This window comes from Kryptolebias marmoratus, linkage group LG10, assembly GCF_001649575.2.
Source record: "Kryptolebias marmoratus isolate JLee-2015 linkage group LG10, ASM164957v2, whole genome shotgun sequence".
Taxonomy (NCBI): domain Eukaryota; kingdom Metazoa; phylum Chordata; class Actinopteri; order Cyprinodontiformes; family Rivulidae; genus Kryptolebias; species Kryptolebias marmoratus.
Window position 1 is genome coordinate 15,393,235 of NC_051439.1, and position 12,919 is coordinate 15,406,153.

Here is a 12,919-nt window from a genome sequence, read left to right on the forward strand (position 1 = left end):
AGTTTCCACAGGGGTTCTCAAAATGTTCTCCACTACATTTTTACTTTTTTTGGTTTTCTCTCGTTCATTTTTCTTTCCATCGCCGTTAGCTTTTTTTTTTTTTTACTTGTAAAAGTTGATACCAAGAGTTCTACTGTGGTACTTGTACCACAGTTTGAGAAACGAGGAAGTAAATTAAGACACCCTGGTGGAATCAGTACCTAATAAATAAAGAAGTGCTGTCTGTGTTCAAGTTAGTGACAGAAACACAACACTTTCAATGTTACATAAATCGCCTTTATTAATAGGTGCATTTGCCGAAAACATGTTTTATATTCTTCTCATTATGTTGTATAAAGCTGACAGTAGCTCCCATTTAGATTGAGCCCTCTTTTTATGTAAAAAGAAAAAAAAGTGACTACAGAAACTTTGAGTAACCAGATGGGTAAAACGTCTCATACTCAAAAAAGATCTTTATAATGTAAGCTTAGTAACCCATAATAATTAATAACTACTTAAAATACACCCTAAGATTGTAATTGGCCTGTCAGAGGTGGAATATAACAGCCTAGTCAAACTTCCAGGGTTTGAATTAAATAAAAATTGTCTTCACTACGGTTTACACGATGAAAGTAGCTGCCATTTTGAGAAAAGCACTGTACAGAGATTTATGCACATGCTTTCCAGCACAGTTGGACGAAAGAAAAGTTTTTTTGAGAAGTTTCTGCGTAAAACCTCTGAAGCACGGAAGGATGCTGCAGATGGGTCCAATAAAAACAAAAAGGACAACACAGTCATTTACAAATTATCTGCTTAACCGATGATCAAAACGCTGCAACAGTGCACAAATAAGGAAACATTTTGTACAGTGGTTCGCCTCAGACACTTCTTGTGCTTCAAATAAACACCTTTTCTTCCTGCAACAGGCATTTACCAAAAAGGTATAAAAACAAACAAGGGCTTTCAGGCTACTGGTTACCTTAAAACCTCTGCAGCAAAAAAACCCCCCAGTGTTGTCTTAAAGGGTTGAAGAAATGTGCTACGTTAACACGGTGCCGTTTTCTTACCGTTACACACAGACGCAGACCAGGAATGTTACAAAACTAGGTACAAATTCATGAATTTTTACAAAAAAAACAAGCGCTAATTGACAAATATATAACAAGCAACTGAAAGGCAGGTCCGTTTACATCAAGAAAATGTCCAAAACTCTTCAAATAAAGCGTATGCCATCTCATTCCTGTCCAGGATTTTGTGCTGTGAATGAGGCGTTTATGACTTTTGCTCGAGCTCTGCTGAATTCGGTCACAGGAGTGTCCTCTCAGCTCAGCTTCACTGACAAGAATGGAATAAATAGGATCTTCTCGCTCAGTTTCTAAGGCAGCGGGTTTAATGCCATGGCAACCTGGGCTTCTGCTGGATGCTGGGAGAAGACGAGCGCCTCGGCTCGCTCAGGGACCAGATGTCTTGGGCAGGTCCTGGTTCTCGGCCAGGTGGAGCTTCTGTCTGAACGCGGACACGTTAAGGACTCGCGCACAGGCACTCGGAAGGAAAACAAAACAAATCACTCAGCTGAAATTCACTGAAAGGATACATCGAGGTGCTGAGCTCTTCCAGCTGCAGAAACAAACAGATCAGAGGTGCGTTGAAAGACAAAACAGCCACACATCGAACTTTATAATGTAGTTCAGGGCAATAATCTCTAAATTTGATCTTATTACATAACAGCTTGTGCTTGTCAGGTCAATATTTCTATTAAACCCCTGTCATCCAGCCACGGTGTTTACAAGAGCAGCTTCCTGGTGTCACCACCCATCTGCTCTGAGCCACAAATATCCAGCTCCTGCTCCAGACCACAGATATTCCCAGCAGCTGAATCTGTCACGAACCGAGGGCCGCCTTCCCCCCCTCTCTCTCACCTTCCTCAGACAACAGCCCCGCAACTTCTCCACACTAAACATGCCAGCCGCGGGCGTGGGTAGCTAGGAGCCTCACAACAAACCAACAACACAAACTCGTCTCTGTTCGTTGTAAAGAGCCGATCCTGAATAGAATAATTGTCGGAATGCTTATTCAGCGTGCAACAATTCTCTTCCCGTTCAGTTTCTTTTCTGCGTTTTTTTTTCTTCCCCATCTGCATTCTTTGTGCTATTTAAACCGTTCGTATATCAAAAATCTCCATCTTGATCAGGAATGGTGCGCTGGGGCTTTTAGTTTTTGTAACTTTTATGCTTAATTGAAGTATTAAACTTCATTTACAAACATTTTTTCACTGAGATCTCTTCAATCCTTTAAAATCTGCATCAGCGTACTCGCTTTGTTTCTGTCTTCTTATGCTCCTTTTAGGTTTTAGTTATAGTTTTGCTCATTTTAGCTTCTGTTGTTTGTTGTAATTTTAAGAATTCAGTGTTTTGCTCAGTTTTCACACTTCATTTTTGCAATCTATCTAGTTTCTTGATAGCATTCCACTTGGCTGAAGGGGTTAAATCTGTGTCTAAAGGAACTTCATATGTAGTCGTTCATTTATTTATTCACCAGAAAACTTGTTTCTTGTAACTCTGAAATCTTCGCTTGGACATCAGTGATTCTTCAAGTTATTTAGGAGTTGAAAAGATCCAAACATGAACTGTGATCTGCTGTGAAGTTTCACACAAAACAGACAAGAAAACTCAATCTGAGCTGAACAATCAGATAAAAAAACTAGTTTTACTCAGACTGACGGACTTACAGTGTTTCTGGTCTCTTCCTTTTACCGCCTGTATCAAGATGCAGCTTTGCTCTACAGGATTGTTTTATCTCTACGTCAGAGATAAGCTGGTTCCTTCTCTCGCTCTGCGCTCTGACAGCAGGAAACCTTACTCTCCCAGACTCAGAGAGAACGTCTTCTAATTAGGCTTTTTTATGACCTCTATTATGATATGGAAATGACTCTACCTCCTCTGCGTGTTCAGCGGCTGTTTAACACCACCCTTTAATTTCCACGTTCATGCGGTTGGAATGAGGTGCATTTAGGAACACATTTATTTGCTGAAGTGTTACAGTTTAGGACTTTAACGTGACTGCTTTACGATCAGTCGTTAGTGGAAGGAGGACTATTATCTCAGAATAAAGTTAACACATAATGAACCCATGGACACTACAGCAGCTGTTATTTGGTCTGATTTTTATAACGGGAAAATGTTTGATATCTCAGCCTTTTTGCCCTTTTTTGTATTAAAGCAAACATCTCATAATGAACCTGTTTTTTATCTACAGAACACGTTGCCGTGCTGAGATGTAGGTTTTGAACTCTTTCGATGGTTGGATCTAAACTGAGTTTCTGTTAAATCCGCTCCCTGAAACAGGCTGAAAGCCTGACCGCCCGCCCGTCCTCCTCGGTGACCCCTGAGCTTACGTTGCAGAGCAGGTGTTCCAGGTTGTGGTCCGAGGCGCACTTCTTCTGGTCCTCAGAGAGCTCCTCCACGTGGCTGTCGAGGCTGAAGTGGAGCCGCGCCAGCTTCTCCTGCATCTCGCGCACATGTTCCAGCTGCTCGAAGGAACAGACTTTACCTGAAAACCAGACAAGGACCAATGTGACCTTTTTGTTTTTCTTGCAGAAAAGTATTCCCATGACAGGTTTCTTTTTTAAGAATAGCTTCTTGGTTATTTGTTTTCAGCCTGAATCGAGTAACAAAGCTGCTTCTGACGTGTCTTATTTGGAACCTGGAACAGAATATTCCCCAAGTGGGCTCTCACATGGAGGCTGTCTTACCGAAAGCCTGTAATTTGCCTGAGTGGAAATCATTAAGAAGGTTGAGGAGGCCTCCCTCCATCTCTCTGACGTCGGAGACATCTGTAAGGAAGGAGTGCTGCAGGGGGGAAGACTGGACCACCTTACTGGGCCCTGCTGGCTGCGGTGCTCTGGGTTTCTCCCTGTGGGGTCTGACAGACGGAAAACATGACTTTCTGTTCAGTTAAATCCTGCGGTGTTTTATGGTATGAATGCAGAGTCACCATTCACACACTGCTTTCCTGTTTTTCATACTGCATACTTTGTGCTATTTTAGCCATTTATGTATCAAAATGTTCAGCTCATTCAGGAGATAGGGGCTATGACATTTAGTTTATAGTAAATTTTATATTCTTTTTAAATATTTAACTTTGTTTAATGTATATTTAAAGGGAAATTATTTGTAAAGTGGCTTCAATTCCTTCAAAACATTGTTCTTTTTGAAATCTGCTTTAGCATACGAGCTCCATTTTTGTCTTCTTATGCTACTTTTAGCTTTTAGCTACCATTCTACTAATTTTAGCTAGCCTTTTGCTACTTTTAGCCAACTTTTTGAAGCTTTTAGCTACTTCTTCTACAGCTTCTTCGGCTAAGTCATTCAGCACTCAGCGTTCACACTACAGACAACCCTTTTTCTCTAGTTGAACTAATTTTCTGGTTTGTTTTAATCACATTAAGACAGAAACCTGGTGGTCTTTGGCGGGGGCATGACGGTCGTGAACACCTCCTTCGGCTGCCCTGGCGCTCCTACAGATCTCTTGTACTTGCTCCTGTTCTTCGGGGAGGGGGGCTGCGGCAGGCCGAGGGAGAAGGTGGCACTTTTGCTGGCCGGCAGCACAGACAGCTTGCGGGGGTTGATCGGCGGAGGAGGGGGCTGGGGAAGGGACACCTTGGGGCTGCGCTTCTTACGCTTGTCCTCCATCCTCGTGTTGCTCTCCGCGGCCTCTTTTATGCGCAGCTCTCCCCGGGTCGAGGTGAGCGGAGGTGGCAGAGCTTCTGGCTGGCGTGCAGGATGTCCTGAAACAACAAAGGTAGGAAGCTGAAAGCCAGCAGCAAACACCCCACCCCCACCCCCCGCCTGAGGAGTCGGACTGAGCCAGAATTAAAATTGCAGCCCAGGATTCTGTGCTGGGAACATCTGCGGATCAATCAGCCACGCTCCCATTGATCCAACTTTAAGAAAACCGGATAGCAAAGACAAGTAGACCTCTAATCTGCTTATCTAAACGGGGCAGCATTTAGGCTTTAATGGATGCAATGTGATAGTTCAACAACAAGAGTATGAACAGCAGCCTGGGAAGACATTTTACTGCTGCCGTCGAAGGCAAAAAGGCGATGATGCTTCTGCCTCTGCCTGTGTGCACATCTACGACTGATGAACTTTTGTTAGATGACACCAAAAATGTCCATAACTCAGTCAGTTTTGCACATGCTGAGCTAAAACCCGGTGTGGTGACAGCTGAGAATCCTCCTCAAATTATCGCTCTTCTATTATCAAATAAATAACATATTCACTGCTTGTGCAGTGTGTCAAGCTGCAGCAGGATTTGTTAACACAGATGGCTGATTGCTGCACAAACATCCAGCCCAGTGTCCCTTAGGCGTGTAATATGATCTATGGCAATAAAAAGGGTGGATAATGCTCCACTCTCACTGAGACATGGGGGGGTTTAATGTGTCAACCAGGCAAGAAATGACAATACATTAAATGTCACAATAATGCAGTAGCATGGGATGTACACTTGTGTATCTGAGCACTTTATTCCTGCAGGTCTGAGCTACCCTACATTGATTCTAGTGCCATTATTTCTGACAAAGTCCCAACATTAATGCTTCTATATCAACAGTGTTCTGATAGGATTCATCTTCCATTTGTAGTAAAAGGGGACTCCAAAGATGGCCACTACGGTCATACACAAAGGCAACTTTGTTACCCTTCACTGCCAGTTTTATCTGGGCTGTAAATAAACAAATAAATAAATAAAAATAAAAGCACGAACAGACAGCTGCTGTGTTGGTGAGCAATACAGCGCGGCGGAGAAAATGATGACACAAATAATCAGACTTACCGAATCAATTACGCACCAGAGAGCCGAGCTGCTGGGTGTCGCGTTTCCCCTCCTCTCGACATTTAACACATTTTCGGCGCACTCGGTGCTAAATTGAACCCCCCCTCAGGCCACGGTGCAGGTAAACAGGTTGTGCACAGAAGCTGATGGGGGGCGAATTACTGGCGAAACGTTAAGCGCGCGGCATCGACCCGCTCGGCTCGCGCGGAGCTGTTGTCTTGATCCGTCTCTTAAAGGGCCAGCGCACCCGGCTGAGGGGCGGAGGAGGAGGAGGAGGAGGAAGAAGACAGGTGGAGTTTGTTTTCATGCAAATGTCCTTCAGCTACTGAAGTAATCGCATCAAACACAGTGGACCTGAATTATTAATTAACATGCCCCCACAGAGATGTCAAAAGATGCAGATTATTTCACTTTCCCCCACAAATCTTCTGTTTTGAAATCCCAAACTTTCCCAGATCCAAGTTTCCACATTTTCTGTCAGTTCTGGGGTCATTTTTGACCTGATGAAGACTGTAAATTTACTGTAATGTTTGTACAAATTACTGCATGTGGGACTCCTTTTTCCCCATCATGTGAGGATCCTGCTGCACTGATTCAAGTAAACACTCCTGTTCTGTTACCTTTTGAGAAAATATTCCATGTAAAAGGGTTTTTCCCATCACCCGAGATGTAAATCTGACAAAATTAATGCATTTTTTGTTTATTTAAGTCTTCGTACGTGAGCCTGAATGCATGCTTTGTCACCTGAAACAATAAAGTTGTTGCATTTTCCCTGATGACTATAAAAAGTACAGATAAGGTGTCTGATGCAGTCACTTTTTCGATCTCTGTAAGTCCGTGACCCAGCTGTTAAAAAGAAGAAAAAGTGAACATTATATTGACTTTTATAATAAGTCATATTTCCAGCGTGAGTAAATAGCATGCAGTAAACTGACGGTCTAACTGAAGTGATTATAAATGCTTGAATTGCTTCTCCATTTTGGATCACAGTTCCTCAGAGATTTTACTGAATGTTTAAAAGAAATAAGAAACTGTTCTTCAAGTTTGTTTGGGGCTGCTGAGAAAAATTAAAACATGAACCCCTTTTTAACCTCTCGAAGCTAAATTCATTGCATACAGGTGTTGTGTTCCTGGGCTTTTGAGGGTAAAATTAAAAACTGAAATGGTACGATCTGTGAGTTTAGGACTAATTTTAACTAACTACTGCTGTACACATTTTCTAACAATCCCTAAATCTCTAAAGATCAAATAAAACAACCATGTAAAGTAATACAAAAATATTTTATTTATTATGGCAGTCAGTTCAGAACAAAAATGTGACACAAAATGCAGTTTGTAGAAAAAATACAGAACTCTTAGGCATGTTTGTATTATTTCAAATCAAACGGGACCAGCTGGGAACTCGGGCTTTAGCTGACTTTCTGGTCCAATGAGCTGTTTGAGTATGAGTACGCCTTTCCTAGGACGATTCTGTCTCTGAGGAGCTTGAAGAAGGCGTAGTAGTTGCTGAAGAGAATCAGGGCCAGCGATATCGTCTGATGCCACTTCTCTGAGCATATGAGGGAGTATAGCTGGTAGAATATCATGGCACCTTCGAGGATGATGAGTATGTTTAATATTCGTAAAGGCTTGTTGAAGAAGAACTACGGACAGAAATTAAACAGGTTATATATGCTTTTATTTAAAACACAGCAAAACAGATCTGGTTGTGTAATGATACTCACATAGAAGCGATAATGTGACACATCTGATGGAACTGCAACGTTATAGTGGCCCATGGCCTTATAGACGTTCTTATTATGTTTTACCAGGACTCCCTGTGGCCACATGTACTCTTCAGTCCATCTGTGCATTAACAGAGAGCAGAGCGTGATTTCAATTAGCCTGAATTGACGTGTAGCTCAGTAATGATTGAAGAACAGTACGTACATGTGCTGAAGGACGTTGGAGCAGACCGACGGGTCCACTTTGTGCCAGCAGCCGAGGTGAGCTGCAGCTTTGTGAAGCAGGTCACAGTATCGAGGCGGCAACAAGTGCCTCATGAGGATGACTGACGTGCTGACCGACACCAGGATGAAGAGCTCGCAGGACCACCGTTTGTCCACATACTGGGTGCTCTGGAGAAAAACATCCGGGCAGAGGAATATTTAGATTTTAACATCAACTAATCATAAAAAAAATGTGAGTTTAACAGCGTCTTACCTTTACAAACCAAACAGGAACAAACGCCACGTAGTAAGCACTGAGCATCGAGCTGACCAGCACCTCCTTCATCCTCCAGTTGAAGTCCATCTTCAGGTACTCCACCTCCTTCCGGATGAGGTCCGGGGAAAGGCAGCAGGCGTGGGTGGGCATGGCCTGCACTCCGTACAGCTGGCTGGTGTGCTGCTTCCACGTCTCCTTCAGCACGGTCAGGTAGTCCCGGCCTCGGCTCGCGCTGCCCACCTCTTTGGAGCCGATGCTGGTGATCGGGGAGAGCGAGCCCACGCGCCGGAAATCACAGTTCAGCCGGAAGAACGGAATATACATCCCAAACCTGTGGGAATCAGCGGCTGCAGTTACATTTTATTATATCTGAAGATTTCCACATTTAACATGGCAACACTACTGCTTTTGTACCATGAAAGTGTATTTGGAAGTAATATCTCAGTTATATATATATATATAAAATGACACATCTGATGAAATTAATACTTTTAAAAGAAGTGAAACATATCAGAGTGCAGTCACACAAACAGGGAAATGATACAAACATTAGCTAGAAAGGACTCCATGTTCTGTCTGTACTTTAAATCTCATTTGAATTGGCCTAAAGATGCAACATGATATGTTCTTATGCCTGTTCACTGCAGAGGAGTTCCTGACGCACAAAACAAACCTTTAATGTTGCTATTCTGGGCTGCAAAAGCCTCGGTTTACACGTTTTGTTACTTACATTAAAGAATATTTACATTAAATAATTTCTGGTCATTGTAAAATACACAAGGCAAAGACAGAGATTTACTTCCTGTAGGAACTGATAACTTTTACTTTCTATTTTATGGTTTCTTACACTTATAAAATAAAATTTTTGCATCAAAGTGATATTAGAATATGTTTAAGCTGTAATGTATTCTAAAATATTTTTATTTCTCTATTAGGTTAATGCTAATTGATGTCCACCTGCATGTAGACACTTAGCCAAAACCTCAGAAAGATGGTGATAAATGATTCAAGATCTATTACAAACTTCATCTGGCAATTAATATTTCATAAACCAAACCAGTACTGTGCCACGTCAATACACAATTAAACAAAGAACAAACTTTTTGTCAACTACATTGTTTCAGCAATAAATATAGGCAAAAAATGCACAAAATTCAGAGGATATTAAGTAACAGTGACGACCAAAGTGTGCCTTAGTTCTTCAAAAGAAGAAGGAATTGTCAAAATCAGACGTTTCATTGTCAGGAGACTTTGTTTCATAGATACAAGGTGTCTTAAAATAAATATCTTTGTTTTCCTGTAAATACTTACGGGTAGCACAGGAAGAGCAGGCTGAGGACTGAATAGGTTCTGAAGAGGTAAATGAGGGAACGACACAAGCTCCAGCCTGTCAGCGTTAGCACCGCAAACCGAGCCATCACTAAAAATATTGAGTGGGGGAAGGAGAGTTTCCCACTCTGTGATGCCTGAAGGAGACAGAAAAGAAACGGAAATAAACTCACATTTACACCTTTATCCAAAAAGAAACTTTGATCAAAGATGTGTGAGACAAAATGTGTTGAAATGATTTCTCCGACTGCTTTCAGATCAAACAAAATGTACGCCTGGAGCTAATTTACAAATGAATGCCCAGATTGTTCCAAGTAAAAAATAAGGAATAATAAGTCTTACCTCTTTAACAATGGCTGCAATTAACCTTCTTGCCAGAATGATGATTGTGAACACCAGCATGTTATAATCAATAAGATGAAAATTCTGTAAATAACAAGAAAGCTGATTCAGAATTATTGCTTCTATAATATCTATAACTATAATACTGATTGCCCTCACAGGAAATGAACAACGTTGCTCTTTAATGAACACAAAATGATTATAAAGGCGGTATCGCTGCTCACTTCTTGTAAAAACTGCATTTACTATCTATAGCACTACTAAAACCACTACCTACCAGTGATGTGTGAGAGGGAGGATGTGATGGGGGATACCACCACACAGTCTTGTAGATGTTGACATAGTGGACGAACAGTGCAATGAGGTGGCAGAAGAAAAGGTGAAGCTCGAACAGCACGTTTCGATCCATGGACAACTCTGGGATCTTGCAGTGCTTCAGCGGAACCACGGTCTGCGCCGCAAGAGGGGGGCTGGACATGTATGTTCCAGAGCCGTTCCTGCAGATGAAACAAAACGCCATAAAGGCACGTTAAGCGCCTAATATGTGAAGTTTTCTTAAGATGGAGCTCCAGACGAGACAACACAGATGTGGTGGGGGATTTACCTCGTGCGAGATCGCACCCCGGTGACCGGAGAACTGGTGGTGTGGTTTCCATTGCCGACAGAGCCTGGCTCACTGCTCAGAGGAGGTCTGCAGTACGTGGTACGATTCGTCCCTCTCCTTCCACCGGCCATCGCAGACACACCCACACCCACACCTCACCTGTGTCAGGTTTGTGTTCGGCCTCACTGCTCTCCTTATTCTGGCACCTGTTTACATGAAGGCTGCAGGTCAGAGACACTAAAAGGAAGCAGTCGTGCAGCTTTTATCAAACATTAAGTTAACAGCACAGAGCAAAAACACCCTCAACTTTCCTTAGATTTTGATCCTAAAAAGGAAGACTTTTTTGTAATCTTTAAAAGTGATGTTGATCAATTCTTCTTCAAGCTTTCGGAAGGTCTTCAAAGTCGTTTTTTTTACCTTTGGTTGCTCATTTTCAGAGCATTGACAATGACAGAATACTGTGCAGTGTGCGCTTAGAAAAATAAGTAAAGCGGACATGTAGAGAACAAAAAAGTGTATTTTCAATTTTTAATAAAATCCTGCAAAAACACAGAACCTGAAAACTGCATCAACTTTTTAGTCAATCATCTGCTGTGCACCGAGTTTTGGCAAATAACTCTTTGGGAATCACCTTGCTGGTGTTAACATACTACTTTATTTTTCAAATTGTGTTACCTTTGGTCATCTTTTTCACAGATTCAGCAAAAGAAACAGAAATAAACTGTCTGTAAAGATCCATTATAAAAACTGGTTCATTGTTGCTGAGCTGTCTGTTTATGAGACTTTTTAATGTTCAGATGAGTTAATGATCAGATACAAGAGGTTTAACAAACACTAAATATATATTTCTCGAAATATATGTGATAAAGGACTCAAAAGTCCAAAAAGCGGTGGCAATACATAATACAGCCCGGTACTTCTCAGGTATGTGAAATGTCTGGTTGCCCTGTACTTACAGGGTACATATCTGATACTTACCAGGTATGTGCCAGTAACATACCCAGTAGGTACCAAGTACATGCTCAGTATGTACCCTGTACGTACAGAGTGACCTGCCACTTCATAAAACAGCTTGATCTCCTGTTTTGCCCTTTAAGTACCAGGTATGATCCAAGTACACACAGTAACAGCCAGATAAGTACCAAGTAAGTACCCTGTAAGTAACCTATCACTTCAATGTACAGCTCGGACCCTAAAGGTACCCTTTGAGTACTGGATACGTACTAAGTACACACACACAGTAAGTACCAGGTATTCTCGATTAGTAACCTGCAAGTACCTGTACAAGTACCAGGCGCGGTCCAGGTAAGTTTCCATTAAATAACCAGTTAAGTACGCAATAGGTACCCTGCAGATACCAAGTAAGTACACTGTAAGTATAAGGTAACTAGTCAATTCATAATACAGCCCAGTCCCATTAAGTACCGGGTAGGTACCTGGTAAGTACTGGGCTGTAATATTACTACATAAAACTTTCAAAAAGCAGCGGATTGGGACCATTTTAAAGAGTCTGGTTACTTGGAGCAACCCATAACGTACAGTACTGTGTCAAATATCTGTAAAGCCAAGTATTTATACCAGTGAAGCGTCGATCTCTCTGTTAGATTTTGATCTCTGACTGGACGAAAACAGCGAGGCACAGAGCCAAAACAAACACCTCGACAGTTCACTGCCATTATACACACCTGCAGAGACAACGTGACCAAAAGGCCGGGAACCTTTACGCCTTACAAGCGTGCAGAAAAAGCCACAGGTTGCTCGCGTCCAACAAGTTTGCACAAGCTGCAGAACAAACCCCGAATCTGGCTGCAGGTTGATGCGGAAGCTGTCAAAACAAGTTAGCTAAGTCGCTACATCACTTGCTTCCCTGCCGCGGGTTTAAAACTCAAATCATTTGTGTGTGTCTGTGGGTGGGTTCGTATTTGAGACATGGGAGCACAAGCTAGGGGGGAAACAACGTGGAGCAACACAATGAGGGATGGACACCCCCCCCGTCTGTAAGCCCGGACCACGCTCGGTTAGATATCAAGCTTGAGGCCTAAGCTAGCAGAAAGCTAACAGGATGCTAACATGCTACCAAAACAGGACAGAGCGGAGGATATGTGCGCTTACCGGAGCGCGTTTCCACTCACAGAGCTCGGGGTTTTTTCGTTTTTTTACAGCCGGGGAGTTAAATTTTCCAAATGCTGTTTGCTTTTTCACTGAGATCAGCGGAGAGACTCATTGTTGATGTGAAACAAGTCCGCTGCTGGTGGGTGGAGGCGCGGATATACTAGCCTGTGGGAGGAGAGTCATTTAAAGGCGCATCCAGGTTTTTACTCAGAGGCTGTTTTTTTTTTATCTAAATATCAATACAAACCAAGGTATTGATTTCACACATGGACCAGTGGTGATGGAAAGCAAAGCAAAAACAATCTATAGCTCCTAATTTGTTTTAAAATGAGGATTGAGCCAATAAAAGCTCAAACTTTCTAAATCATGAGAGAATTCAGCAAAGAAAACACCAACTTTACCTGGTTTCTGCATTAATTTGTGAAGATTTTGGACTATATATTTGCACTCTTATACCTAGGATGTGCAACTTTTCTTTCCATTTTCACCTACCTTTAAATGAAAAAGGTA

At 42.1% G+C, this 12,919-nt stretch overlaps 2 protein-coding genes across 4 annotated transcripts; both read right to left on the bottom strand.

Annotated features, from left to right (window-relative positions):
* Positions 1–254: 254 nt before the first annotated feature.
* Positions 255–6,055, bottom strand: ccdc28b (coiled-coil domain containing 28B). The gene is made up of 6 exons (XM_017410592.3): positions 5,818–6,055; positions 4,435–4,765; positions 3,731–3,900; positions 3,374–3,528; positions 1,574–1,596; positions 255–1,485 (listed from the first exon to the last, which is right to left on the bottom strand). The coding sequence occupies exons 2-6, from the start codon at positions 4,668–4,670 to the stop codon at positions 1,431–1,433; spliced, it is 639 nt and encodes a 212-aa protein (XP_017266081.1). The 5' UTR covers positions 4,671–4,765; positions 5,818–6,055; the 3' UTR covers positions 255–1,430.
* A 1,024-nt stretch (positions 6,056–7,079) lies between these two features.
* Positions 7,080–12,577, bottom strand: tmem39b (transmembrane protein 39B). Of its 3 annotated transcripts, none has more exons than XM_025004788.2 (9): positions 12,430–12,577; positions 10,298–10,503; positions 9,971–10,190; positions 9,694–9,777; positions 9,334–9,488; positions 8,020–8,353; positions 7,747–7,934; positions 7,542–7,662; positions 7,080–7,460 (listed from the first exon to the last, which is right to left on the bottom strand). In XM_025004788.2, the coding sequence occupies exons 2-9, from the start codon at positions 10,426–10,428 to the stop codon at positions 7,227–7,229; spliced, it is 1,467 nt and encodes a 488-aa protein (XP_024860556.1). In that variant the 5' UTR covers positions 10,429–10,503; positions 12,430–12,577; the 3' UTR covers positions 7,080–7,226. The 3 variants fall into 3 exon arrangements, with proteins under 3 accessions (XP_024860556.1, XP_017267222.1, XP_037833723.1); XM_017411733.3 differs by having other exon boundaries at positions 12,410–12,577; XM_037977795.1 differs by lacking the exon at positions 12,430–12,577 and adding an exon at positions 11,983–12,274.
* Positions 12,578–12,919: the final 342 nt, after the last annotated feature.

Coding starts and splice junctions, on each gene's coding strand:
- ccdc28b (XM_017410592.3), bottom strand. CDS start 4,670: ATGGAGGACAAGCGTAAGAAGCGCAGCCCCAAGGTGTCCCTTCCCCAG. Junction 3,901..4,434: donor CCCCCGCCAAAGACCACCAG/GTTTCTGTCTTA, acceptor TCCGTCTGTCAG/ACCCCACAGGGAGAAACCCA. Junction 3,529..3,730: donor AGGCAAATTACAGGCTTTCG/GTAAGACAGCCT, acceptor TCTGGTTTTCAG/GTAAAGTCTGTTCCTTCGAG.
- tmem39b (XM_025004788.2), bottom strand. CDS start 10,428: ATGGCCGGTGGAAGGAGAGGGACGAATCGTACCACGTACTGCAGACCT. Junction 9,489..9,693: donor TTGCAGCCATTGTTAAAGAG/GTAAGACTTATT, acceptor TGTCTCCTTCAG/GCATCACAGAGTGGGAAACT. Junction 8,354..9,333: donor CTGCTCTTCCTGTGCTACCC/GTAAGTATTTAC, acceptor TGATTCCCACAG/GTTTGGGATGTATATTCCGT.